General features: G+C 55.2%; 1 protein-coding gene across 4 annotated transcripts; it reads right to left on the reverse strand.

Moving 5' to 3' along the window:
* Positions 908-25,685, reverse strand: EMC1 (ER membrane protein complex subunit 1). 4 transcript variants are annotated; one of them, XM_018054769.1, is made up of 24 exons: positions 25,552-25,685; positions 22,515-22,639; positions 21,652-21,717; positions 21,319-21,412; positions 20,125-20,253; positions 19,371-19,497; positions 18,495-18,644; positions 18,052-18,219; positions 17,521-17,592; positions 16,994-17,053; positions 16,224-16,346; positions 15,217-15,313; positions 14,763-14,885; positions 14,154-14,162; positions 12,499-12,698; positions 12,203-12,352; positions 11,413-11,574; positions 10,751-10,870; positions 7,448-7,585; positions 6,046-6,219; positions 5,062-5,272; positions 3,908-3,992; positions 2,623-2,752; positions 908-2,282 (listed from the first exon to the last, which is right to left on the reverse strand). In XM_018054769.1, exons 1-24 carry the CDS (start codon positions 25,644-25,646, stop codon positions 2,103-2,105), a joined length of 2,988 nt encoding a protein of 995 aa, XP_017910258.1. In that variant the 5' UTR covers positions 25,647-25,685; the 3' UTR covers positions 908-2,102. The 4 variants fall into 4 exon arrangements, with proteins under 4 accessions (XP_017910258.1, XP_017910256.1, XP_017910265.1 ...); XM_018054767.1 differs by having other exon boundaries at positions 16,994-17,056; XM_018054776.1 differs by lacking the exon at positions 14,154-14,162.

Raw genomic sequence — 25,713 nt, forward strand, 5'->3', positions numbered from 1 at the left:
GGAGACTGAGATTTGACCGTGCCATTAGCATCAGCTACTTTAAATGCTTTTCAGTAACATAGTTACGGTTAAAGCCGAAATATAAGGAATTTTACGGAAAGGCAGATAACTTCCCTTCCATCAGCTTCTTCTTGCAGACTCTGGCACACACGTGAAAACTAGAATCGAGCAGATTGCTTGGGCTATGTGTGAGTAAGCAGAGCGGGCATCAGGGCAACAGCTAAGGATGCAGCGTGTACACATTTACACAGGCCAGGCAGAATCCCACCCAGGCGCCCTCAAAATGAGGGCAGGTATCTTTTTTTAAACTGGTACTTATCTCCATCTCCCAAGTCACTTTAAACAAAATAAGCCACCAGGCAGGATGAATAGATGCCTGTTTTTTTCCTGAAGATACTCAGATGTTCATTCACTCATTAAAATCAAACTTCCCAGGACTTCCCCAGTGACCCAGTGGTTAAGAGTCAGCTTGCAACGCAGGGGACACAGGTTCAATACCTGGCTAGGGAGCTAAGGTCCCATACGCCAGGGGGCAACGAAACCTGTGAGCCACAACCACTGAGCCCCCAGGCCACAACCAAGAATCCGTGCGCCACAAGGAGAGGTCTCCCAGAGTCCAACAAGCATCCTATGTGTTGCAACCAAGACCCAAGGCAGCCAGGTAAATAAATGCTAAAATAATAAAAATAAAGTAAAATTATTCTTTCTCTTCCTTCTCTCCCACCAGCATGTGACCACAGAAACAGAACATTTTGTTTTTTATATAACACAACGCTTACATGATTAAACTGGCCTGTTTCCCAATTAAAACACTGTGCTCGCTGCACGCCGGCACAGCTCTCTGGCCCCTCCGAGGCAGCAGCGGCCTCAACGCGACGTTCCAAAGCCACCAAAAAGGACTTCAACATTGTCGTTCGTCACTCACTTTATTCAGACACTTAAACGTACCTCTCTCCCGACAGGGCTCTCTGTACATTTCATTCTTCACAGTAGAGAAAAACTCCATCATTCCCCAAATCCACCGACAGGGAAAATTTTCAGGCCGTCTTCAGTTTGTAGCAGAAACAGCAGCCCAGCCAGGCAACAAGGCTACACCCATAAGACGCCGTGTCCCACCCTACCCTTTACTTCCCTCATTTAGAGCTAAGACTTAAAATCTGCTGATTTTAAAAGAAGTATAGTAACCCACGCGTTAACACATAACCAAATATAAATAATGAGGATTCTTAAACAAGGACAACTTTTCCTAACTGGGTTATGACCAGGTCAGCCTGAAGGTGAAAGGAGAGGTTGAGAGAGACTGTGAAACGGGCAGATCTGCCTTCCGCCCTTGAAATCCCTTCAAGGCGCAGACAATTCAGTAGTGCTGAAAAGGCCTCAGCTCTGACACACGTTAGGAGAGAAGCCTGGACGATGACTAACAAATGGAAACACTACTGCGCTCGTGGTTTTCAATAAACTGAACCTGAGGCCGGCTGGCCCACTCATGAATGGGAGGATGAAACGAGAGGCTTACTTAGAGAAATTGTGACACAAATATAGATTCTGCGACCCACAGTCACTTTGGAAAGAAGCCATGAGAGGCCGGATCGGTTCTCAAACCTCAGCTAAGGGTGGCTCTTCTTTCTCCCCAGTGTAAGGCAGCAAACGCATCTATAGGGTAGAGTTATCGTAAGTGTTCCCTCTGACTTTGGAAGCAAGGAGAAGGCTTTCCAGATACACCTGGGAGACAGCAGGCAAACAGACATCAATTTAAGCAGGCCTCCTGAAAGAGAGAAGTCTGCTGGAGGTCTTATAAAACAGCGACGTTCGTGGACGGGCACAGAAGGGGATGACGACAGCCTTGGGACTCCAGGGGAAAGTCCGTCAGGATGCTCTGTGGTCTTGGGGAAGAGAGTCCAGCCTGCGTCCGCCTCTGCTGACTCCTCCACAGACGTATCCCCAGAGCAGTCTCCACGAGAGTCCATCCTCCTCCCCACGGCGCTTAACTGAGATGAGCGCCTAACGCGTGTCCCCCCCAACCCGGCACACTGCCGCTGGAGCTTGGCGCCCAACCCTCGCTCCCCTCGGCTCTCTGCTCTCCGGCAGGGGGTCTCAGGCCTTTACCGCCAGGCACGGTTCAGGAGTTTGACCTGCGCCAGCCTCTTCGTGATCATGGTGGCAAAGACCAGGCCAAAGAGGACGCTGCTGATGAGCACGTAGTCATAGTCGTCCTTCAGGACGTCGAACTGCTTGGACGGGTAGACGCGGGTCTGGTAAATGTCCAGGCCATAGGCCACGACCTGGGGGGCGGAGGGGCAAGAGCTGGTAAATGTCCAGGCCGTAGGCCACGACCTGGGGGGCGGAGGGGTGAGAGCTGGTAAATGTCCAGGCCGTAGGCCACGACCTGGGGGGCGGAGGGGCGAGAGCTGGTAAATGTCCAGGCCGTAGGCCACGACCTGGGGGGCGGAGGGGCGAGAGCCCCGTGAGAGAGGCGCCAGTGGCCCGCCACGGCCGCAGACTCTGGTCAGAAAGGAGACAGGCTCCTCGGCCACCTTCCCAAGAGGGGAGCAAAGAACGGGTGTCACGCAGGGCGGCTGTGGACGGGCGAGGGGCACAGGGCGGGCTGGGGGCTCTCCTCACCAGACAAGTGGACTCCAGGCCCGACGGAGCTGTGTAGATGCCTCGCATTCGAGAAACTGTCTGGTTATAATTGATGAACCGCTCTGCGTGGATCTGTACGTCTGGAGAATACGGGATCAGGTTCTCCTCTCTGCAAAAACATCAGCCAGGATTGCATTCAAAGCTGCTGTAAGGGGATCCCCTGGCTGCCCCAAGCCCTGGGCGGTTTCCAGGCCACGGATCAGCCTCCGATCTTCCTCTGAGGCCTACGTTCATCAGGGAGCTAAACACCAAGCAGCTGAGTGTTTGGAAGGGCTGCAAGAGAGGACACTGTAGAGAGTAAGACCTGGATTCCTACCTTCTTCTGAGTCTAAAAAATCCCAGACAACCGGTGATTTCACACTAGAGGAAGCAAGGACCACTTTAAAACCAGGACACTGAGCCACTAGGCCAATCGCGGCTCTCCACTCCAGAGCGCCTCGGTGCTCAGCCTCCTTCTCTGTAGCCTCCCTCTCTCCGAACCATCCTCCTCCCCCGCCTACGTGCGAGGACATTCCCGCCTCCTCACCCTGCTCTTCACTCCAGAGCGCCTCAGTGCTCAGCTGTAGCCTCCCTCTCTCCGAACCATCCTCCTCCCCCGCCTACGTGAGAGGACATGCCCACCGCCTCCTCATCCTGCCCACAGTTCCTCACACCCGAGGGAAGAGACTCCGGGACAGAGGCAAGAAAACACGCAGAGATGATGGCCAGAAATTTAAAAATGGACACACGCGGTAACGAGCTACCGTCTCCCCATGAGACCTGGACCTGGGCACCTCCCTCCCCTCATTCCCCAGTGTGCCCACCACTGGCTGCTCCAGCCGCCGTGGCCTCCAGCCCTTCCTGTAACTCGCCAGACACGACCTCAGGGCATCTGCAATGGCGGTTTCCTCCACCTAGAAGGTTCGCCCTCGGACATCCACAAGGCCAGCTTCTCGCCTCCTTCAAGTCCTTACTCAAATATTCGCCTTTTCAGGGGGGCTTTCCCAGGCCACCCTCTCAAACCTCGCCCCATGTACCACCCCTTCCTGGCCCCTTGCCCCTTTTTGTAAGAGTTTTTTATCCTTAACGTTTACAAGCATCTAACATAGCATTATTTCCCTTGCTTATCTTACTTATTGTCCGTCTCACCTCCCCTACTAGAATGCAGGCTCCGTGAGGGCAGGCTTGTTCACGGCTGCACCCACAGCACAGCAGAGGGCCCAGCATGTCCCACAGGCAGAGCTCTTTAGCGCCACAGCCTTCAGTGCGCCCCACAAGGGCCTACCTGCTCTGCTCCGTTGGGATCTCGGGGCGGCGAGGATCCAGCAAGGCCTTAGGGAGGGAAAGGATCGCTCCAGAAGGCAGCCCAACTGCACAAAGACAAGTCGACAGAGGTGAGTGTTCACGCGGGCCTGATCCCAGACTAGGGCTACTTACAAAAATGCCCTATCACAGAAATCAAAACGGAGTTCAGAGCCAAACATACGGTCACTGAGGTATCCTTCAATGACCAAAAACAACAGTCTTAATACACATGGGTCAGTAGGAAGGTTCTCACTTTTGAAGACACTAGTTTTTTCACATATCCTGAGACATCAGAAAATAAAGTTCTAGAATCAAGAACTAGGGAATGACGAAAGAGAAAAGAATGGCAGGCCCTTGGACCTCTGTATGCTCCCCTCCTGTTCTCCAGGAGCACCTGCCCAGCTCAGCAGGGCTCCTCGCAGTTGCAAAACAGAGCATGCGCGCTGGGGAAGCAGGGAGGCTGGTGCAGGATGGGGAGGGGGAGGACGGGTAGGGATGGGGTTGAGGGGAACATGGGGGAGGGGACAGGATTCAGGGAAGCTGGTGATGGGATGGGGCGGGGGCATAGGGGATGGGGGGGAGCCGGAGGAGGGGACACGAAGGGCCTGGCAACATGAGGTCCCGCAGGATCGCCTGTTTTAGGAACAGTGGGAATTAAATGGGGGAAACCGCTAAGAGGGCTGTCTTCCTCACTTCTAAGGATAAAACAGTGACGCGGAGTGTCTGTCAAAGCTCAGAGCCCCAGACGTCTTTGGTAGAAACACCTAGATGGAGCAGCCTGTTATGCAGGCACTGAGTCCTGAATCTGAACTACAAAGACGAGACCCTGCACCTCGCCAGGCCCTGCAGCCCATCTGCACAGGCCACCCGTGAGGGCCGCCATCAGGGCGCAACGCTCTGAGCGAGGGGCGAGCAAAGCAGAGGCGTCGTGAAAATGGTCCATCAGAAACAAGCGCTAGGGTGGGCGTGTCAGCTCTCTCACAGACTGCAAAGCCGACTGGACTGGGGAGCGTCCTCTGCTGAAACAAAGCCCTCCTCGCCGATCCCGGCTCCGCCCCCAGCGAGGCTGCAGAGGGCCCGGCTCACTCACCGGCTCCGCCCCCGGCGAGGCTGCCGTGGGCAAGGCTCACTCACCAAGCAGGTGGCGGCTGGTGATGCCCCGCTCTGTGATGGTGGCCTCCATGGCACTGATGGCAGAGGGGAAGATGTAGGACTGCTGCAGGACTTGGGGCAGCTGCGGGCGGTCCAGGGAGCTGAAGGCCGTGGCGTTGTACTGCTCCGTGCCCTCGTAGAGCTCCAGCGCCGTGAACTCGTTGCGCCGGGCCTTGGTGTTCCAGTACTGGTACTGCGGAGAAAGGAGGGGGCGCTGCTCAGGGCCAGGCTGCTGGCTCGGATGGGAAGGGGAATCAATGTACAGAGGCACGTCCGAGAAGGAAAAAGCCACCAGCATCCCAGCTTTCTTCCTGCTACTGAGCTGGGCTTCCCTTATGGCTCAGCTGGTAAAGAATCCTCCCGCAATGCAGGAGACCTGGGTTCAATGCTGAGGTTGGGAAGATCCCCTAGAGAAGTGAAAGGCTACCCATTCCAGTATTCTGGCCTGGAGAATCCCATGGACCGTCCATGGGGTTGCAAAGAGCCGGACAGGACTGAGTGGCTTTCCCTTTCACGGAATTCAGTAACATTCAGGGTAGCAGCATCTGGACTACCCAGGTGCACCCCCAGAAAACTGAACTCGCAAGAATCTTACAAGTCACAAGACTAACAGCTAACATCTGAGTGCTTTCTTTTTTTTTTTTTTTTTTCATCTGAGTGCTTTCTACATGCCAGGCACTGTTCTAAACTTGGCGAGAGGAGGTGACTGCTGCTACCCGCTGATATGACACAGGGACCTTAAGTAACTAGCTCGAGGTCATACAATCAGAAAATGGAAGAACTCGATCAAATCCAGGCGTCCCGGCCCCCTCCCCGGCCCCCTCTGCTGCCAGCCAGGGGTTCTAAACTCTGTGAAAACACCAAGCAGCAACCAGTTTCCGGAACAAGAGGTCGGGAGAGGACTAGAGCTGCAGGAGGCTGGCCGAGCCCCGGAGGCTGCGCCGCCCAGGCCGCCCGCCCACCTACCGCAACCCAGTTCTCTGCGTGCACGATGTGGACGGGCCCCTTGGCCTTCCTCTGCACGGACGAGTGGATGATGCGCCCCGTGACGCCGTCCACGAGGAAGATGCCGATGAAGGTGCGCTCATGGTGAGCGTCCGTGCTCTCCGTCACCACGGCCAGCAGGTTGGGGTTCAGGCTCTGGGAAGAAGGAGAGAAAGGCACCCCACCATGAGCCCGGGGCAGGGAGGCAGGCACAGAGCCCTCCGGCTGGCAGAGGAAGCGGCTTTTCTGGGTGGAAGAACTTCCTATTCAGGGGTCATCATCACTGTGCTTTTTCAGTGTCCACTGGGGGCTGGGCTTGGCTCACTGAATCCCATATCTTTGCAAATAGAAGTTACTATCTACACTTCACAGATGAAATGTCTTAAAGTAGTTAAGCAACTCGCTCAAGTCACAAGCAAGCCAACAGTCACTCAAGACACAACCCAAGCTGGCCCACTTCCTGATGGAAGGACACTGGTCCAGCAACTTGACGTCTCTCCACCAGGGCCCTGCGACTACCACAGCAACAGAGATGTCTCAGTCCTCGTCTAACTCGACCGACTAGACCAGGTAACATGAGTGATCGCTCCCTTCCTAAGACGCCTTCTCCCCCTGGCGTCCAGGACGCCCAGGCCCCAGTGGCCCTCTGCCTCAGCGGCTGCTCCTTCTCAGGACCCTCTGCAGGTCCGTCCTCCTTTCCCCAGTCTCTGGGTGTTTCTAGCTGCCCCCGTTCTCCTGGTGATCTCAGCCAATCTGATGACTTCCAGAACATCTACAGGGGCTGGCATCGCCCAAGTTTACATGTCCAAGCCAGGCCCCTCCCTGAACTCCAGACCCGACTAATAGACTGCCACGTCAGTATCACTGCTCAGATGTGTCACGGCAAACTCGACATGCCCCAGGCCAAGCTCCTGTTCTACGCCTGCCAAAACCTGCTCCCCTCTAGGCCTCGCTTCCTCCTCCAACTCCGTCTCTGCTCTGCCAGAGGCTGTAGCTCATGTGCGTCACCTTAAGGATTACGTTCCTTCACAGGATGGTTCTGCAGCTGACGACTCACCTTTCCATCTCCCACTCAGGAGGATGCTGGATCACAGATGGAGTTTCTGATGGATCGACTAAGGTTTAACCCCAGAAAGGTCTATCAGCACTACCACTAATCCTAACAGGTGATAGCTGCTGGGTAGTGGCCATGTGCCTGCCATTGGGTGCTGTCTTGTGTGATTACCACAACCCCAGGAGGAGGGCATATTTCACAGGCCCATTTCACAGACAATAAAGTAAGGCTCAAAGGGATTAAAAAACTGACAGAAAGCTCCCCTCTCCGCCAGTCGCAGAGCCGGACGCCAGCCCGGCCCCTCTGTGCGGCAGCAGGCGGCCGCCATACCTTGTAGAGCACGCTGCGGTCCCCCATCACACGGCCCTGTGAGTGGACGTGCTCGCTGCTGCGCTTGCCCTTCACCTGGACGATGCGCTGCACCTCCGGGGGGATGGTCAGCTCCCAGCTCAGCTCAGTGGTGAGGTCCTGGGGTGAGGCCGAAGAGAAGGAGCCGGCACTGGTCATCAGGAAGGTACCCTCAGGCCCGCAACAGGTGTGGTGAGACCTGTCCTGCAGCTCAGCAGGCGCCTCTGTGCAGGGACAGGGACCAGAGGTCCCAGAGAAGCAGCAATAGCGACCTAGTCTGGGAAGAGGTTTTGGTTACTTGAACTCCTGGTTCAAGTAAGAAAACCAGTAAGGCCTGGTGGGCAATGGCTGCAAACAGCAGCCTCCTGGGCAGTTGGGGGCACCTGTTGCTCTGGGCTGCCCGAGGGAACCTGAGACAGTCCTCTCCGGGGGATATGCGTCTGACCCCATACTGTCCCCAGTCCAGGCTCCAGACAGCACAGCACGGTGGCTTTGGAAACCTCCAGGGCACAGCGGTCAGCCAAGTCGTGCAGTCCATCTGCACCAACATGCAGAACAAGGGGCATGTGGCTGAGGCCCAACGCAGAGCCGAGTTCAAGTTCCCTGGCTGCCAGCAGATCTGCAACTCCAGGAAGTGCAGCTTTACTAAGTGTGATGCACATGAACCTGAAGACCTGGCAGCTGAAAAGCAGCTCCTACAGCCTGGCTGTGGGGTCAAATACAACCCTACTCTGTGGCCCTCTGGACACGGGGCGAGCCCTGCAACCATGGGAACCTCAGAGCCACCCCTCCTCACTCACATCCACCAATAAATCCTACTTTCTGTCAAAAAAAAAAGGAAAGATACTAGAGCCAGTGTAAAAGAAGCAGAATAGTTAGTCATATCCCAGTGTTTATCTGAGTAAGACTAATTCAAAGAATAAATTTACCACTTATTACTAACATCTGAAGCCCCTGTACACTGAGCCAACAGTGAACTACTAAGCTGGCTGCTGCTGCTGCTGAGTCGCCTCAGTCGTGTCCAACTCTGTGTGACCCCAGAGACGGCAGCCCACTAGACTCCCCCGTCCCAGGCAAGAACACTGGAGTGGGTTGCCACTGCCTTCTCTAATGCATGAAAGTGAAAAGGGAAAGTGAAGTCGCTCAGTCGTGTCCGACTCCTAGCGACCCCACGGACTACAGCCCACCAGGCTCCTCTGTCCATGGGATTTGCCAGGCAAGACTACTGGAGTGGGGTGCCATTGCTTTCTCCGACTAGGCTGAAAGGGACCTCAAAATATGACAAGAAGTGTTCTTTATTGTCATAAGAAACCAATAAACCTGTATGGTTAAACGCGTTATTATACCTCCACACATGGAATTACACAGAGCCCTAAGGGACGGGGGGGTACTGACTAGAGGGGGCTTCCTGATTGTGACTGCCGTGTACACAGCTATGGTCCTTTTGTGAAGGGCCGCTGAGCAGTAACCGCAGATTCTGCGCTCTTCTCAGGGTTGTATTTTAATCAGATACGGGTTTAACAAAAGAAGGAGATAGAAAACACACCAAGTGAACAAAGCAGATTTCCCACTGATTAAATGTGGCTCAATTCCAGTTCAGGTAAGAAGTATACACACCGCGCCTGCCCACGTGGACCACGCGGTCGTTTCCCCAGCGGTGGGCACGGCGGCGGGACGCGGAAGGCGTGCAGGCCACTGACGTGCATTCCAGCCGGGGAAGCAGCTGGCAACGGGGCTCAAAGGACCCTTCATGGTTTGGTCATGCAACTCTGTATCAATGCAATCTTTCACTGAGATCTTTTCATTTAACATGTGAGAATGTATTCACGTTACTTATTTTTTAAGTCTTTTTAATAATAATAATCTTTATTAAAAAATAAGGTTCCGATGAAAACACTTCAGATTCCTATGAAGACACCAGAATTCACTAAAACCCTCCCGGAGAGCAAGGTCACCAGGGAGCCCCTGGAGGTCAGCGCCTGGAAGCCCACCCCCTGCTGACTCCCTCTGGAGCTCTGCCTCCTGTGTCTCCCCTTGGCCATCTTTACGATGACACCCTCAGGGCTCCACTGGTCCATGATGCCCGCACCCTGGGTCACACCCCCTGCCCACAAAGAACTCTCTCTTTCAAGGTCCCTTTTCCACCAGCTCAGAAAACCAGTGTCTCTTCACCCACCGGGTAAAGAGCACACTCTCTGGACAGACCATTCCTGTGCTGTTGATGCTAAAGATTAAAGTGAAGTCACTCAGTCGTGCCCGACTCTTTGCGACCTCACGGACTGTAGCCTATCAGGCTCCTCTGTCCATGGGATTTTCCAGGCAAGAGTGCTGGAGTGGATTGCCATTTCCTTCTCCAGGGGATCTTCCCGACCCAGGAATTGAACCCGGGTCTCCCGCATTGCAGGCAGACGCTTTACCCTCTGAGCCACCAGGGAAGCCCATGATGCTAAAGGTTAGCTGTTACAAAATGTCAGGAAAGGGCACTGCATTTTTTAAACAACAGCAGGTGAAACCATATGGCATGGACTGTGTGCCAGGCCCTGCTTTACGTGACTTACACGTATTGACTCTCCAGCTCATCATGAAAACGCTCTGACATACTATTATCACCGTTTTGTCTTACAAACAAGAAACAGAAGACCAGACGGAAGCCGTCTGCCCGAGGATGCAAAGTGCACAAGGGGCACAGCCAGGCTTCCCGCACGAGCAGCCGGGCCCGAGGCCTGAGCCCCTCCGACAGGCTTACAGACGGGACGGCAGGACCCGCTGGGGAGGACACGCCTCAGATCAGCCCTCAACACGGCCCTGCTCTCGGGGCCAAGGCCAGCCCCTGTGAAGCTCCGAGCAGGACTTCAGAGTCAGCGTGAATCAGTATTTCCAAGGGCTGGACTCAAGTTTGTCAGGATCGGAGCAAATCGATCCCAATTCTAGAGATAAAATTCAAAACTCACATTCGATTAAGAGTGGATCAATAACACCACCTCCGCACAGAAAGCGCTATTGTTCAATCACCATTCCCACCTCCCACCCTCAGGATGGCAGAAACACTCCTTCTGCCACAGGAGAGGGACGTGGAGTGCAAGCTCCACAGGGGCCGGGACCCCTTCTGTTGCACCCAGCTCTGTCCATGGCAGCAGCGACCGGGCCTGCTTCACAAACACGAGCGTGATGGCCTCAGACACCAGGCTGACGCCGATCTACATTTACAACACCAGGGCCAGCATAATCCACACCTGCTACCCACACCCCTCCCACCACGGGTCCTGCCAGGACGCCCTTGCCCACCTTCCGAAGTCGATATCCACACAGCCGCCCCTGATCCGCGTCCACCAAGTAGAAGAAGATGGAAGGGGCGAGCTCATGGAGCTGCCGCAAGACATTCCGAGTGGCTGGGAAAGGTGTGACCTGGAAAACCCCAGAGAAAAGTTACGGGGGGGACTTGGTGGTCCAGCGGCTAAGACTCCACGTTCCCAGTACAGGGGGCCCTGGACTGATCCCTGATCAAGGAACTAGATCCCACATGCCGCAACTGAAGATCCTGCGTGCTGAAACCAAGATCGAAAATCCTGCAAGCCAAAACTAAGACTCAGCCAAATAAAATAATAAATGTTTTTGTTTTTGTTTTAAAAAAAGAGAGTTCAAGGAGAAGGAATCCCTAAGCATGGATTTCTCCAGACTCTTCACTGTTTCCCATCAAAGAGGGCCTTAAGAATAAAACAACAAATCTTAAAGGAATTAAAGTCTGCTAAATTCAGTCAGGATTTAAACTGATTCTCGTAAGAGACCCAGTTTTCACAAGTGCAGAGAGCCACTGCGCTGCTCAGAGAAGCCCTCCGAGGCCTGGCTGCGGAGAGCGCCCACCTGGGCCCCAAGCTGCTGCGTAAGCGCCCTGCCCCCACCCAGCGACGGCGGCGCGAGGGGGTCCTGCAGCCTCTGCAGACGCGTACCTTGTACTCATCGTCTATCAGCAACAGCACCTTGGCATAGTCCTGATCCATGATGGGCAGGAGCAGAGACTGCAGGACGGGGCGCTTCAGCACCGGGGGGGCCACCTGGCTCCACTTCCCAAAAATGGGGTTGAAGACATAGAGCGAACTCATTCCCGTCTCCTGAAATGGGCAAGCAATGGTCAGCCTCCACCAACAGGAAAAGACTGCAAAACCTAAGGAATTGGGGACCTGAGCTCAGCCGCGGCGGATCCCCTCGTCTTTCCCCGCCTTGTGGAAAACAAAGCTTTGGCTGAAGGTGAAAGCATCTGACCGCTGCTGTGCCGAAAGGGTAAAAGTCTAACTGCCTCTAGCTCCAAATCTAAGAATGGGTCACGCTGAGGAACAAATGAAATGTCTACCAGGCCCCCTTTCCAATGATGGCAGAATATATCTGCCAAAAGCCATCTGCTCCCTGGGAGGCAGAGGCATGAACAGCTGGTGTCCTGCCCTCCATCCCCGGGAGAAGAGCAAGCTGCCCTCTAGGTACCGACACCCACCTGTGTCTGGGAGAAACAGGGCTGGCTTACTAGGGACCTGGTGACATCCCACCTCCTCTACAGTCACTTCCTCCTCGGCCACCACCACCCCTGGTCGGGGAAGAGGGGCACTCAGGCAAAAAACTGCAAGAAAACAGAGCTCTAAGCCCTGACTCCCTATCTGTAACTCTCAGAGAATCCCAAAGGCCCAATTAAAGTTACAAAACACAAAACCGCACCCACACGGGCTCAGAGGTGCGGTGGAAGCTCACCTTGTCCTTCAGCAGGAGGGTGCACTGGGGCGGGTGGGGGAAGTGGGCAGTCGTCCTCTGGACCATCAGCTTAAAGGAGGAGTCCGGCTTGACGTTGGGGAGATACTGTTTCCACAGGATGGTGCCAGAGCTGCTCTCGATGCCAAAAAGCTGCAAGATAAACACCGGGCTCACTACCAGAAAGGCTGACCCAGAACTACTTCTGCCCCTGAAAACCAGAACCGGCTCCAGCTCCCGCCCCGGGCTTCCTGTCCTCCGGGCTTCCTGTCCTCCTCCGGGGCCTCTGAAGGGCTCACCTTGCCTGAGGCCGTCACCATCACCATCATCTTCTGGAGGTTGAATTCATCCCTGGCCAGAGTGTCAATGTTGATCTCATTCTTGATCTGGCTCCGGGGCTTCCGCGCATCGTAAAACACTTTCCAGAGGTGGGAGGTCCAGGCCTGCAGCAGGATGAGCTGGGAGGACAGGCGCTTCAGGAACATGCCCAGCAGGCCGTCTGGTGTCAAGGAAAAGGGACTGCGGCTGAGGCTCTCTCCTCGGCGGAGTGGGGCTTTCCAGCGAGGGGGCTCCTGCTCCCCTTAAGGGGGCTCTCTCCCTCTCCGCAGCACTCGCGTCATCCACACCCCAGGCCACGAGCCCAAGGAGCAATCCTATGTCCGATGCCAACAGTCCCACACTCGGGCACAGCCGTGCGGGAACTTCTAAGGCCTACTCAAGGGACTCTCAGCACGCCGCCTGCCTGCACTCTCGGGACAGGAGACTAAGAGGGCAGGGGCAGCCATGCAGGGTGCAGCCGTGCCACAAACGTCTCCGCCACAAGCCCACACCCAGAACGGCCAGCAGAAGGCTTCGGGCGCCGTGACAAAGCCAGACAAGGGCAGCTGTGGGCGTGTCGGGGCGCGTGTGCTGCCTGTCACCAACAGGCGCTCCCGCTTCTCGCAGCTTCAGGCCTGCGTGGTCAGGTGCTCAACCTGCTCCCAACAGACCTCCCTGCAGCCCGCTCCCAGGGCTCCCTTTCTCTCCGCCCCTTCCTCCATCCACGAGACCACCACCCTCAAATCTCCTCTAGAGATGAGACCGGTCACCGCAGCAAGGCAGCACGGTAAGAAGCAAGGCCTCTGAGTCTGCAGGCCGGGATTCACATCCCAGCAGCACTGCTTACAGGCTGGGTGACCTTGGAGATGGACACGGCAACCCACTCCAGTACTCTTGCCTGGGAAACCCCATGGACAGAGGAGCCTGGCGGGCTGCAGTCCATGGGGTCGCACAGAGTCGGCCACGATTAAGGGATCAGACAACAACCTTGAAAAACGTACTTCACCTTGCAGCCTCCAGCTCCCCATCTGTAAAAGGGCACAGCACCCCCTGGGCTGCTGCCGAGACCAGATCTCGTGAGGGACCCCCAAGATCTCCCCGGGGCGAGGTGCAGAGTGCTCACGGGAAAGAGCAGGGCCTTTTCTAGGCCAGCGTCCGTCAACCCCGGCTCAAAGGAGAGAAGCGACGGGCACACAGGGCAAGTCACAGGCAAACAGTCCACGCACACGCGGTATACACCTCACTGAGGCAGACAGTCCACGCACACGCGGTATACACACCTCACTGAGGCAGACAGTCCCACACCGTACCACCTCACTGAGCAGACAGTCCCCACCGCACCCCACGACGCGTCCACCACCCGTACACCTCACTGAGGCAGACAGTCCACGCACACGCGGTACACACCTCACTGAGGCAGACAGTCCACGCACACGCGGTACACACCTCACTGAGGCAGACAGCCACGCCACCGTACCCCACAGCAGCCACGCACCGGTATACACCTCACTGAGGCAAGCAGTCCATGCACACGCGGTATACACCTCACTGAGGCAAGCCCAGGAAGACAAACGATGGTGAAAGCTAGCTGTGCGGGCAGGCAACAAGCAAGAAGGCAGAGGCAAGCGGGTTTTACCTTGGATGGCTGGGTCCAGGCAGCGGAAATAAACGGTAAAGGCACATTAATCCTTGGCTTGAGAGCACCTGTGGCGCCTAGCGGGTGGCTGGCCCCGGGCAGGCTCCCAGCAAACACCGCCGGGCTGGCCAGGCGAACGGACGGAGGGAGGTGGAGGAAAGGACAGAACCGGGGACAGTGAACCAAGCTCACCCTGGGGCTGGGACCACGGCTGGGTTCAGAGGGCACTGGCCTCTCCCCACAGAACCTGGCCAACCTAGTCACGTCTCTCTGGAAAGATGGGACTCCTGCCTTGGGACAACAGGCGTACAGTGCCTGACAAGGTGCTTGACAGATTTCAGGTCCTCAAACAACAGCAGTTATGCTGATGCTACATTAAGACTCTTTTTCATCAGGGTCTTTCCCTAGAAAGACTCACACGTCCTTCTCTCAGAGAGGAGTGGGCCCGTAAGCCCAAGGCCACAAACGCACCGGAGATGGGGCACAGAGCGAGTTCAGAGCAGGCGGCAGAGCAGCCGCGCTGGAAGCCCGGGGTGCAGGCCGCAGCATGGCCGGTGGCCCCCGAGCACCCCCCACCGGCAGCTCTGCCTCCCGGGCCCCCGTTCCTACCTGCCTTCTTGCCAAACTCCCCTTCCAGCTCCGCCTGCGCCCCGGTCAGCGGCAGGTCCACCATCTCCAGGCACACCACCTCGGCCAGGGACTCCTCACGGCTCCACAGCACCACCCTCCCTGCTGCAGGAGTCAAGGGCACCAGAGTCAGGCCCGCCTCTGCTGCCCCCTGGAGGGATCCTTCTCGGAGGCTGGGGGCCACCCCCACTCTTGGGCCAGAAAGAGAAATGGTGGGGCTGGAGGCTGGGCTCAGGAGGTCACAGGAGGAGAATTCTGTCTCCCGCCCAGGAGTGCTAAGGACGTGTTCAAAGGCAGGTCACCTAGGGCTCTGGGAAAAATAGCCAGGATACACTGCACTTGAATCTTCCCAGAAGCCTGGCCACGGCCCCGATAAAGGGTCTGACTGCAGCCCACGGGCAGGCCCACAAACAGCAGCCGAGTGAGGCCCACTCACCCAGCTGCTGCAGGAAGAGCAGCAAGTGATCCTCTGTCTGGACCAAGGCCCGGTAGCCCACGGAATCGTCCTTCTTCAAGAAGACCTGGATGTACAGCTGTGAACCAAGCAGTCGAGACCCCCGCGGTCAGCGGGGATCCAGACGCCTCTCAGAGCCCAGACCCCAAGATTCAAGGCGTGAGGAGCAGTCAGAGGCCAGGGCACAGCATCCCCGCATGTCCAAACCACACAGCGTTTCCTGGACTCCACTTACAGACACCGTGCATCCTTAGGAGCCGACAGAGCAACAGCGCAGGTGGCCAGCTCGGGTCCTCTCTACGGAGGAACCTGAGACCTTCTCGGCTACCCGATCATTCATTATGCACCGATCACACCCACAAAGCGAGCAGGAGACCCGCAGCAGGCTTTCCATTTTGGAGACTAAGCAGCAACCGCCCAGGGAGGCTGAGGAACACCACTGGACGTGCACAGAGGCAAGGCTGGGCAACCACTGGACGTGCACAGAGGCAAGGCTGGGCAGCGACACCATCTTGAGTCTCACCAGGCACGGCTTCCTTGTTTATAAGGCCAGGGCAGTGGTAATCAAAAGACTACCGGAAGTTGTGTTTTTTTAAATATTTATTTACCTGCACCCCATCTTAGCTGTGGGACTTGGGACCTTTGTTGCCACATGCAGGATCTTTAGTTCTGGCATGTGGGATCTAGTTCCCTGACCAGGGATCGAACCCAGGTCCCCTGCTTTGGGAGCGCAGAGTCTTAACCGCTGGGCCATCAGGGTAGTCCCTTACTGGGAGGATGAGTCAGTCAGCGAGTAAGTAAACAGCTTAGCATGGAGCCTGGCACACTGACAACTCGGCTTAAGTGGCACCCCTTTTACTGGTATTCACAGGCGTTTCTGACCAGCCAGCAGCTCAGGTAGAACTACAGCCCACGGCTGGGACCCGTGGCGCTGAGCTGAGCCCGAGGAAAGAGGGCCCCAGGCGCAGAAGCCGCAGGCCCCGACTCACCCGCTCGGGCCGAGTGCCATTCTGTTCCAGACTGAAGGTGATCGCGGTATCGAGCAGCCGCCGGCCTGTCTCCACCAAATAGAGGTTAATGGTGTAGGTCTGGTTGAAGCACGCCAGCAAGTCCTAGGGCACAGACTGCATGGGTCAACTACAGGAGTTCCCCAAAGCAAAGTCCCCCAAAGGAAGTCCAAGAATCTGGGTGGGGCTGGGGGGAGGGGGGCAACATCCTGGAGAAGGACCCGGGCCAAAGAGCAAAGCTAAATCCTAAGGCAGAAATAAGGTGCATGAGTGAATAAGCAAAATTACAACCACTATACATGCTTACTCCAGAAGAAGCAAGGAGAGTGGAGAGAGACTTCCCCAAGAGTGACTAGCAAGACCGCAGGCAGGGAAAGCATACCCGCCTTGGGAAAAGCTGAGGAAACGGAAGCCACGACGGAGACGTGTGCCTCCGGCCAGCGCCCCACACTCTGCTTCAGGGTAGCTGCTCAGACTAACCCTCAACTCCGCCAGCGGGGACCCCACAGACATGAGGAGACAGAGGCCCAGAGGGAAGGGCACCTAAGAACAGACTCCAGGCATTCTACTTTCTAATCTCCCAAATGAAAAAGATCAAGAGAAACACAGTTTAACTTACAAAACTTAGAAAACTCTATCTGAGACTGGGACCTCGAGGAGACCCACTCCCAGCCTTAACCGTTCCTCCAGCTTCGCTGGGGGCCCACCCCACCCGCATACAGGTCTGGCGCACTGCCCGGGGCCACACCTACCTGGGAACCAGACTTCTCCGAAAAGCTCCCAGGTGACCCATCTTCAGAAACGCTAGGCTTCTGCTATGGAAACGAGAAGGACAGAAGGAGAAAATACAGCCAAAGGGTCACCTTCCAGCCATGAGAATGAAGCTTCCACCTCCAGATCTCAGCCCCTGGGAGAGGGCAGATCCCATCCCCCATCTCCACCCACACACCCCATGCAACCCGGAACAGTCCAGATGACTGTGAGGGCGTCCCGTTCCTGGGCACAAAGGCGGTACGCACAGAGTTCTACAGATGAAGTGAGAACTTACTTCTTAACAGCCTCCTGCTCCCCCCGCCCCGCCCCAGTTCAAAGTGACCAGGTGAACATGCCCACACTTTTGGTTCTCAGGGCTTCCAGCAAAGATAAGGAAACCCTGGGACCTCCCTGGCATTCCAGCAGTTAAGATTCAGTGCTTCCGCGGCAGGGGGCATGAGTTCGATCCCTAGTCGGGGAACTAAGATCCCACATGTGGCCAAGCACTGTTATTCCCAACACTCACCGCCTCGTTCCGACAGGTCATGACGGCAGCCACTGTCTTCTCTCCGGTGGTGGCGAAGCTCACGAGGGCAGCCTGGGGTAGAGTCAGGCGTCAGTTCCTAAACAGGGCCTGTCCTGGCCAGCAGCCTTAGGGCCGCCTCCACCGGAAGTTAAAACTGCTCCCGAGTTTGGAGCATGATGGCCGGAGCACGGAGAGCAGAGGGGCCCCACCGCACCCACAGCTGAGCCAGGCCCTGCCTGACCTCCAATACAGGCAAGCTCAATGCTGCTCTTCGCATCTACAGGGAAGTTCTATAACATGCCCTCTCTCCCGCGGGTTCAGGAGGTTACCACTTTTACTCTAAAAATCCTCTGTAACTCAAAAGAACAAAGTATTCCACTCCTACTCTAAGGCTAACCCCTCTCAAAACACTCATGGAAAGAGGTCTTCTGTCTTGAGTAAGTATCTCCAGATTCAAAGGCTGGGATTTCCAGCATCCATGCCTCGGCTAGATCCTCCTGAATCCTAGCGTACCACACTGCCTGCAGTTACCTGTGGGAAGTTTTTGAGCAGACTCAGGACACCGTGGCGGTAGTGCAGCAGTGCATAATGGCTTGGGGACAACTGCAGGAAGAACTGTGCCCGAGAAGGATCCACCGGGCTGGGCTGTGTGGGCAGGACCCGGGGTTGGAATCCACTTGCAAATTCTAGGTCAAGAGACTGGGAGACAAGAAGGAAGAGGCTGAGGGCCAGGAGAGGATGGGGGATGGACCATCCCAGGCTGGCAGCCTCTGTCCCACTTTGCCAGTGAAAGTAATGAGGCCTCGGCACAGGGCTCGGGAAGCTCCCGTTCCGGCTCTCCAAGGAGGAGCGGCCTGTCTGCCCTCATTCCAGTACCGCCAGAGGCCGGAGCTCAAAGGGGCTGCCTGGGAGAAAGGCTTTTCCCAGCGGCCGAGGCAGCACCTTGGGCCAGGCAAGCAGCTCTAGCCTCTCACCTGCAGCGGGGTCTGCCTCAGCTCCCACTCCGTCTCCAGGGCCAAGGTCTGGAGGGATCGTGAGCTCGGGTCGGGGCACACCAGAACAGCCTCATCCACCACACCGCAGGCCCCAGCGAGACTGCGCAGCCAGGGGGTCGACACCCTGACCTACTCAAAAGACGAGAGAACGGGAGGCTCCTGGGGACCCTCACATTTCCCTCTCAGCCCACCAGCCCGTCACCACCAGACCCCAGGGGAGGAGATCGGCTCAGAGGTTCTTCTTGGTGGACTGAGGAGTCCTTCCCATCCCTCCCCGCCTCCGAGAGCTCCAGAGCTGGAGAAGATCCGGGTCTGCCTTCTGGTAGTTTGAAAACTAACCCAGGCCCTTTTCAATCCTGGGCACTTTTTTCTTGTCTTGGTGAAGTCCGCCTGCAGTTCACTCTTAGCGCCTAATGTTCTGAGCACTGAGCACAGAAATCGCCACTTTCTCTCTGCCCCAGTGTCACGGGTGCAACAGGGCAGCCGCAGCCACGGTGCCGGCAAGGCTGGGAGCTGCAGGGCAGCAATCCTTGGCCCTTCCGATCAGCACTTCTCTACTGTATTCATCATACGCGGTTTCGTATTACCACCTTCGGTATTACCTTGTGAGAGCATACAGGCAATGAACACATCTACGCAACTGTGTTTTTTTAGCCACCCCAAGAGAGCGCCATGTGCAACCGTGCAGGCTCTAAATAAACACCTGATGAGCAGAAGGCAGCCCTCAAGTGCCCGGAAGCAGGGACCACGAGTGGCTTTGTCATTCACCCGGCCGAGTCCCCTGGTCCCCAGTGCAAAGGAGGGCTGTACCCGCTCCCCTCCGCAATTCACGAGGCTCCTCCAGCCAGACCGCACCTGCTGAATGATCTCTCCATCTTCCACGTTAAACTTGACAACGTTCACATGGCTGAAGGGGACGACTCCGAGGGCCCACACGACCCCCGAGCCGTAGGAATACACCATCTGGTAGTGGATGCTGTCACTGAGAAAGGGAAGGAAGAGCAGGGAGCCACAGCTTTAGATGCAGAACAGGACCACCCTCAGGGGTCCAAAACCCGGCTGCCAGGAACTTAGCCAGAGACCACAGACTAGCAGCCTCAGATAAGTTTTGTTTGGCTCAGTTTTCTTTTTTAAAATTTGAATTTGTTTTCAACATTTAGAACTGAGATTCAGCATGTAACAATAAGATTTCCAGCTTTTCTTAGAAAAGTTAAGACGTGATAATGCTAGGCCTAACTACACAGGGCACGGTCAGCTGAGTAAGGCCGCCCCCTTGAGGCGGGCCAGGCACACTGCAGCTCCCAACATTCCCCCACGGGGCCTGCTCTGCACAGGATGCTACGCACTTGGCCCCATAGGAATCTGAGCGTTGGGTCCCTGACAAACTGAGTGAGCCACTCCCCTCGCTCGACTGGCTCTCGGGCCCAGGTGGAGAGTCTTCTCACTGCAAAGGAAACTCCAGAGGCAGCCACAGCCTTGGAGTGCAGGCCTAGAGGCTAGTGAGCCTCAGACCTTACACAGGATTCAAATGCTTCGACTCTCCAAGAGAAGGACAGGCTGGTACAGAGCAGGAGGCGGCGGCCACCGCCCGGGGGGAAGGCAGCCTTACCTCTCTGGGAGGTGTTCCACCCACTTCGGGTGCCCACTGGACAGGTGATGGAGGGCAAGAGTGGTCTTCTTCAGGACTGCAACGTGCCTCACGGCCTCCTGCAGGCCAACCAGCCCAAGGGCCTGGAAACTAAGCACAGGAACAGGGGTGAGCGTCGCCCAGAGCCTCCTGAGCCTCAGGCCGGACAGTCCAGGACACAGCCGCCACAGCTCAGGAGGCGACGGAACAGGCTGTGGGGCCAGCTGCGTCTGCACCCTGAGCTTGGCTCTGCTTTCCAACGGTTGGACTTTCAGCCACTCGACTGTACTGGTTCCTGAAACTCGCTGACTCTCCTAAGGGCTGCTCCTTTCCTTCCCTGGGACTTCAGAGTAACCAGACCAACCCTCTACTATAGCAGCCATCAGACAGTTGTCATTAGCAGGCTGCAGGCCTGCCTCCCCCAAACAAGGAGATTCTCGATGATGGAAGCTGTTTCACATTCACAAGTGGGTTCCCACTGCCTGGGGGCATCCCCAAGCCCTTACCTAACAAATTACTATCAGAAGACGAATAACCTAACGCAAGCAACCCCATCATTTAAACAACTTTAGCAAGATGCAGCTGAAACAGTAGCGCAAATTGTTTTTAAACGTAAAATTAAAACACAAGAAGTTGTATTCTCCATCTTCATACCTAGAATCTTCTTTCCCTAGTAGATCAGTTGGTAAAGAACCTGCCTGCAATGCAGGAGACCCGGGTTCAATGGGTCGGGAAGATCCCCTGGAGGAGAAAATAGCAACCCATTCCAGTATTCTGGCCTGGAGAATTCCATGGTCAGAGGAGCCTGGAGGGCTATAGTCCATGGGATCGCAGAGTAGGACACGACTAACTTCCACTTTCACTTTCTCATACTAGAACATTGCAAAGCTCTCACGCTATGGTAAGATTAGGAAAAGCAATCGATACCAGAAACGAGCACTGCACCTAGCAGGGAACTCTGCCTCTAGCACGTGTTCAGCACGTGGTGGCCGAGTGAGCACGCGCCCCACAGCCTCAAGACGTCGAGAGTGGGTATTCGGTGCTCTCTGGCTCTTCCATGGCTTTCCCCCCCTGGGAAGAAAAGCCAAAAGGCCCAGAGTGGCTGTCTACATAGAATCTGTGTTCCAGCGAAGCCTTTAACCAAACCAAGGTGAAACTCAGCTTCCTTCCCTCTACCTGCCACTGTCCAGGGTCACCTCCCAGTTCAGGCCCCCAATGTTCGTCTCCCAGGAGCGCATGATCCGGCCTCCATTGGACACAGTGATTGCATCTGGAAGAGAAAAGACCGCGTGAGACCATCCCCCACACCGCTGCGTGGTCTGCAGCCTCCCAGGGCCTGTGACCAGTGGCCTCGCCCCCCACGTACAAGTGCAGATAGAAACTGCACCTGTCCTTTCCTGCTGGGAACACCCCTACTCCCTTCCCTCCCAGACCCTGAGCAAAGGACGGACCCAAGGGGAGAGGAGAGGGAGCCGACGCCGGCACAGGGACAAGCCGGGCTCTGCCTACCCTGTCCGCAGAGCAGCATGGCGTCCACCACGCCTTCCGCTGTGCCCTTGTCAACGTGGCGCCACACTGAGGGACAGGAGAGTCAGACGTTACCGTGAACCTCGCGAGGCATCCAGGAAGTCGCGCGGGGGAGCCGCAGAAGCCTTCGCTTGCACAGAAGCGTCCCGTTTTATTTCAGGGAGGGATCACCGCTGGCCGGCAGTGACCCAGCCCCGCTCCCGGGGTAACGAGGGGAGCCACCGCTGTGCCGACCTGAGATCACGCTCTTCCCATCCCCACCGCACCCCACCCAACAAATAAACAGACAAAGACAAAATTCACAAAATCTCTATGACTCACAAGCAGAGCAGTGATTATACATCACATTTCCATGATTTTAATGCCTAAAGTGAAAGTGAAAGTGAAGTTGCTCAGTCGTGTCCGACTCTTTGCGACCCCATGGACTGTAGCCCACCAGGCTCTGAGGAGCCTCTCAGTCCATGGAATTTTCCAGGCAAGAGTACTGGAGTGGGTTGCCACTAAAAACATCCACAAAAGCAATATAAATAATTGGAGGTGGAGGAACGGGGAACATCCAAAGCTTTACTGTAAAACCTTAACAAAAAAATGCGTTTTTTGCAGCAATATCTTACTTAAGAACAGCCAGGACGCGGGCTGAGGAAATAAATTCAAAGGCCAGTTATAGGAATATATTAAATATTTCAAAGACAGCAAAACTGAAAAATAAATCCGAATCCTGCAAAGGACAAATCTTTCGGCCCTGCTGTCCCCAGGGGTGGGGTACCAGCCAGGCAGACGCTGCCACCACAGGACACCCTGGACTCCCTCTGGGCAGCCACGCCATCCCCTCACAGTCCACTCACAGATCTCCCCAGTCCGAGAATTCAGTGCTGCAATCACATTCTTCTCTGTGGCCACAACCAGCTTCTTGGATCCAGGGGAAAATTCCAAGGAGGCAAATTTGAGCTTCCCAACATACTGCTGTCTCCTAAAAGAAAGAGGCAAGGAAAACAGAAGGGGCCAATGCCACCGCTGCACAGGACACTTTGCCAATACAGGAGGTTATCACCGTCACACCTGTCTCGGGATGCACGAGAACTGTTTGTTAATGAAGAGATCTGACCAAAAGCGAGATTTCCAGGCAATGTGCTCAGGAACAGAAGGAAGAAGGAGAGAGAATACACCCTAGTAGCTAACGTGACACGCTTCCTTCTAAACGCAAGCACGTACTTACCTTACCCAAAAGGGCACCTGGCCTAAATCCCACTGGAACAAAATTACAGTCTTCCCTGTACTCCTTAATAGTGGGACCAGGGACTTCCCTGGTGGTCAAGTGGGTAAGACACTGTGCTCCCAAGGTAGGGGATCTAGGTTCGATCCCTGGGCGGGGAACTAGATCCCACACGCTGCAACTATTTTTAAAAAAATAGTGGGACTAGACACTCGCATTACACATGAGGGAAGAGACGTGAACCCTGTTGTCAATGAGCACACAATCCAACTCCCCCTTCTCTTTTCACTGACCTTTGGAGAAAAATTACACAAATACTCTAACAAAACTTGACAGGTTTGAGTCAGGCCTTTGCTCTTTGCAGCCTGTTCTAACCTACACGGTGCTCAGGGTCCATCTGACTCACTACTCGTACTTTCCTTGGAATATACCCCCTCACTCTCAACACTTATGTCTGCATAAAGGGGGCACAGAGGGCTTCCCCGGCACGCTGCCACCGACAGAGCAGGCGAGTGGCACGCTGCTGTTCACGAATGCCGCTTCCAGCAAATCAAACACACAGCATTTATACAGAATCTCCCTCGTTACACTGTCTGGTCTGCCTTTTTACAAAAGAAGAAACCATATTAGTAAAGAGTGACAGCTGTACATGACATCTGACAGTTTCCATCTGTATTCTAACCTACTTTAATCCCACTGTAATCACTGACCCCTTTATGAAGTACACAGGACAAACACTATTACTCTCATTCCAGAGGTGAGAAAACCAAAGCCCACTGACGTCAGTGAATTGCTGTTAGAACTAGAATGCAAAATTAAGTCTAAGTCTAATCTAATCTAATGTTCCAAGTCTAAATCCCATGCTCTCTTTTAAAATGCTGGTATCTTTTATCTGGACTATAAAAGTAACGCCTGCTTATTGAAGAAAACATGAAAAATACACAAAGGTATAAAATAGAGAACAAAAAAAAATGCTTAAAATACCACCATCCATAAACTTTTTTTCAGCAATAAACATTTAATATTTTGGTATATTTCTTTCTGTTTACTTTTCAATTTATAAATTGCATATACCTAGGGTTCTGCTAAATTGGATGACATGTTGTACATGCGAAACATATCCAACACGGGTTTGAACTAAGCAGAGCCACTTACGCGCTGGTTGGTCTCTTTCCTTTCCTTTTTTGGTGGCACCTTGAGGCTTGCGGGACCTTAGTTTCCCAGCTAGAGTCAAACGCCGGCCCCCAGCCCTGTGAGCATGCAGTCCCCCAGGGAACTCCCTACGCTGGTTGCTTTCTGCAGTCAATTCTGCAGTGCTACACAATCCACGGTTGGTTGAATCTGTGGGTGTGGAACTGCAGACGCAGAGGGCTTACTATAGGTTACACTCGATTTTCGACTACAGAGAGGGTCTGCATCCCTAACCCCTGCGTTGTCCAAGAGTCAACTGTACATGTTACATTGTGGGCATCTGCCCATGTCGTTAAAGATGAGACTCATGGGGATTCTCCATAAGTTCAGTGGTTAGGACTCCCATGCTGGGTACATGGGCTGATCCCTGGTCAGGGAACTAAGATCCCAAAAGCCACAGCACTCCCCTCGACCCGCCAAAAAAAAAAAAAAAAACCCGCATGAGGTATTCTGCATTGGTCGCGCTGCCTGATATCACCCCCTCATATATCTGCCCCCTCACCAGCCTGAGTTCCTTTCCATCTCTGCATCCACAGCACCTGGAAGGACCACTGGCCAACAACACTCAACAAACACGCAAGTCCATTTGCTTGATACAGAAAAGACTTCACAGAGGAGCTAGGCTCTGAACGTGTTCCCCGACTAGCAATAATGGGCAACATACTGATCGTACTCAATGAGCCAGCCACTGAGCTGAGTAATTTAAAAGAATTGCCGTATTCATCCTTACAGCTACTGTGGGAGGTAATGGACCATCAGTAAACTCAATTACAGAGCAAGAAACAAAGGCACAGAATGGGTTAAGTCATTTTCCTGAGATCACACAATGCTTAAGTGGCAAACTGACATTTCAAGCAAAAGTGAGCCAATTCCCTGGCCTTAAGGACAGGGTGGGTGGCTGGATGAGTGGGTGAGCGACTGAATGAGTGCCTTAACGAGACGCGAATGAACAAAAGCGCTGAACAGTGAATGAGTGAAGAGAGAGAGTGAGCCCGTCAGTGAAGGAAAGGATGAGTGAACGGCGCCTCCTGGCTGAAGGGTCTTGGGCGGCCCTGTTCTGAGCCCATGGCAGGGCTGAAAGAGGATCTTCGCTGAGGGCGGTCGACGTCGGACACCCAGCAGATCGAACACCTGACAGTCACAGAAACGCGGCCGGGCGGGGAGAAGTGACCTCTGACCAGAACCTCAAGCAAGACCGGAGGGCAGAGCCCGCTTCACTGGCTTGCGACCCCTACAGCCGCACAGGGACTGGCTCAGAAGAGCCCCCAGCTCTCGCTTTAACGCCCTGCCGTGGCCACCTTAAAACTCTTTCAAAACTTTTGAACGAGGGGTCTCCCATTTCATTTTGCCCTGGGCCCCGCAAGTTACGCAGCCGGCCCTAAAGCACGGTGCGCCCTCCTCCTTTTAAACTGAAGAACAGCTACTGGGAAAATAGTTCCCGAACAGGAACCGCCCCTCGCCCCCCGCCTCGTACGCACCAATCAAACTTGCCCACTTGGTCTTCGTAGACCGCAGCCACAGGGATAAGCAAGGCAGCCCAGAGCCACAGCCGGGAAGCCGCGGCCGCCGCCATGATGGGAGCGCGGGCCGGCCCGCTGCCGACCCGGCATGCACCGCGCCGCGGGCCCCGCCTCCGCGGA

The sequence above is a fragment of the Capra hircus genome, chromosome 2, assembly GCF_001704415.2.
Source record: "Capra hircus breed San Clemente chromosome 2, ASM170441v1, whole genome shotgun sequence".
Lineage (NCBI taxonomy): Eukaryota > Metazoa > Chordata > Mammalia > Artiodactyla > Bovidae > Capra > Capra hircus.

What these genes read in the sequence shown, in the direction of transcription:
- EMC1 (XM_018054767.1), bottom strand. Translation starts at nt 25,646, where the DNA reads ATGGCGGCGGCCGCGGCTTCCCGGCTGTGGCTCTGGGCTGCCTTGCTT. An exon ending in CATGCTGCTCTGCGGACAGG is followed by an intron (nt 21,413 to 21,651) that starts GTAGGCAGAGCC and finishes TTTCTCTTCCAG; the next exon opens with ATGCAATCACTGTGTCCAAT. An exon ending in TGAGGCAGACCCCGCTGCAG is followed by an intron (nt 18,220 to 18,494) that starts GTGAGAGGCTAG and finishes CTTGTCTCCCAG; the next exon opens with TCTCTTGACCTAGAATTTGC.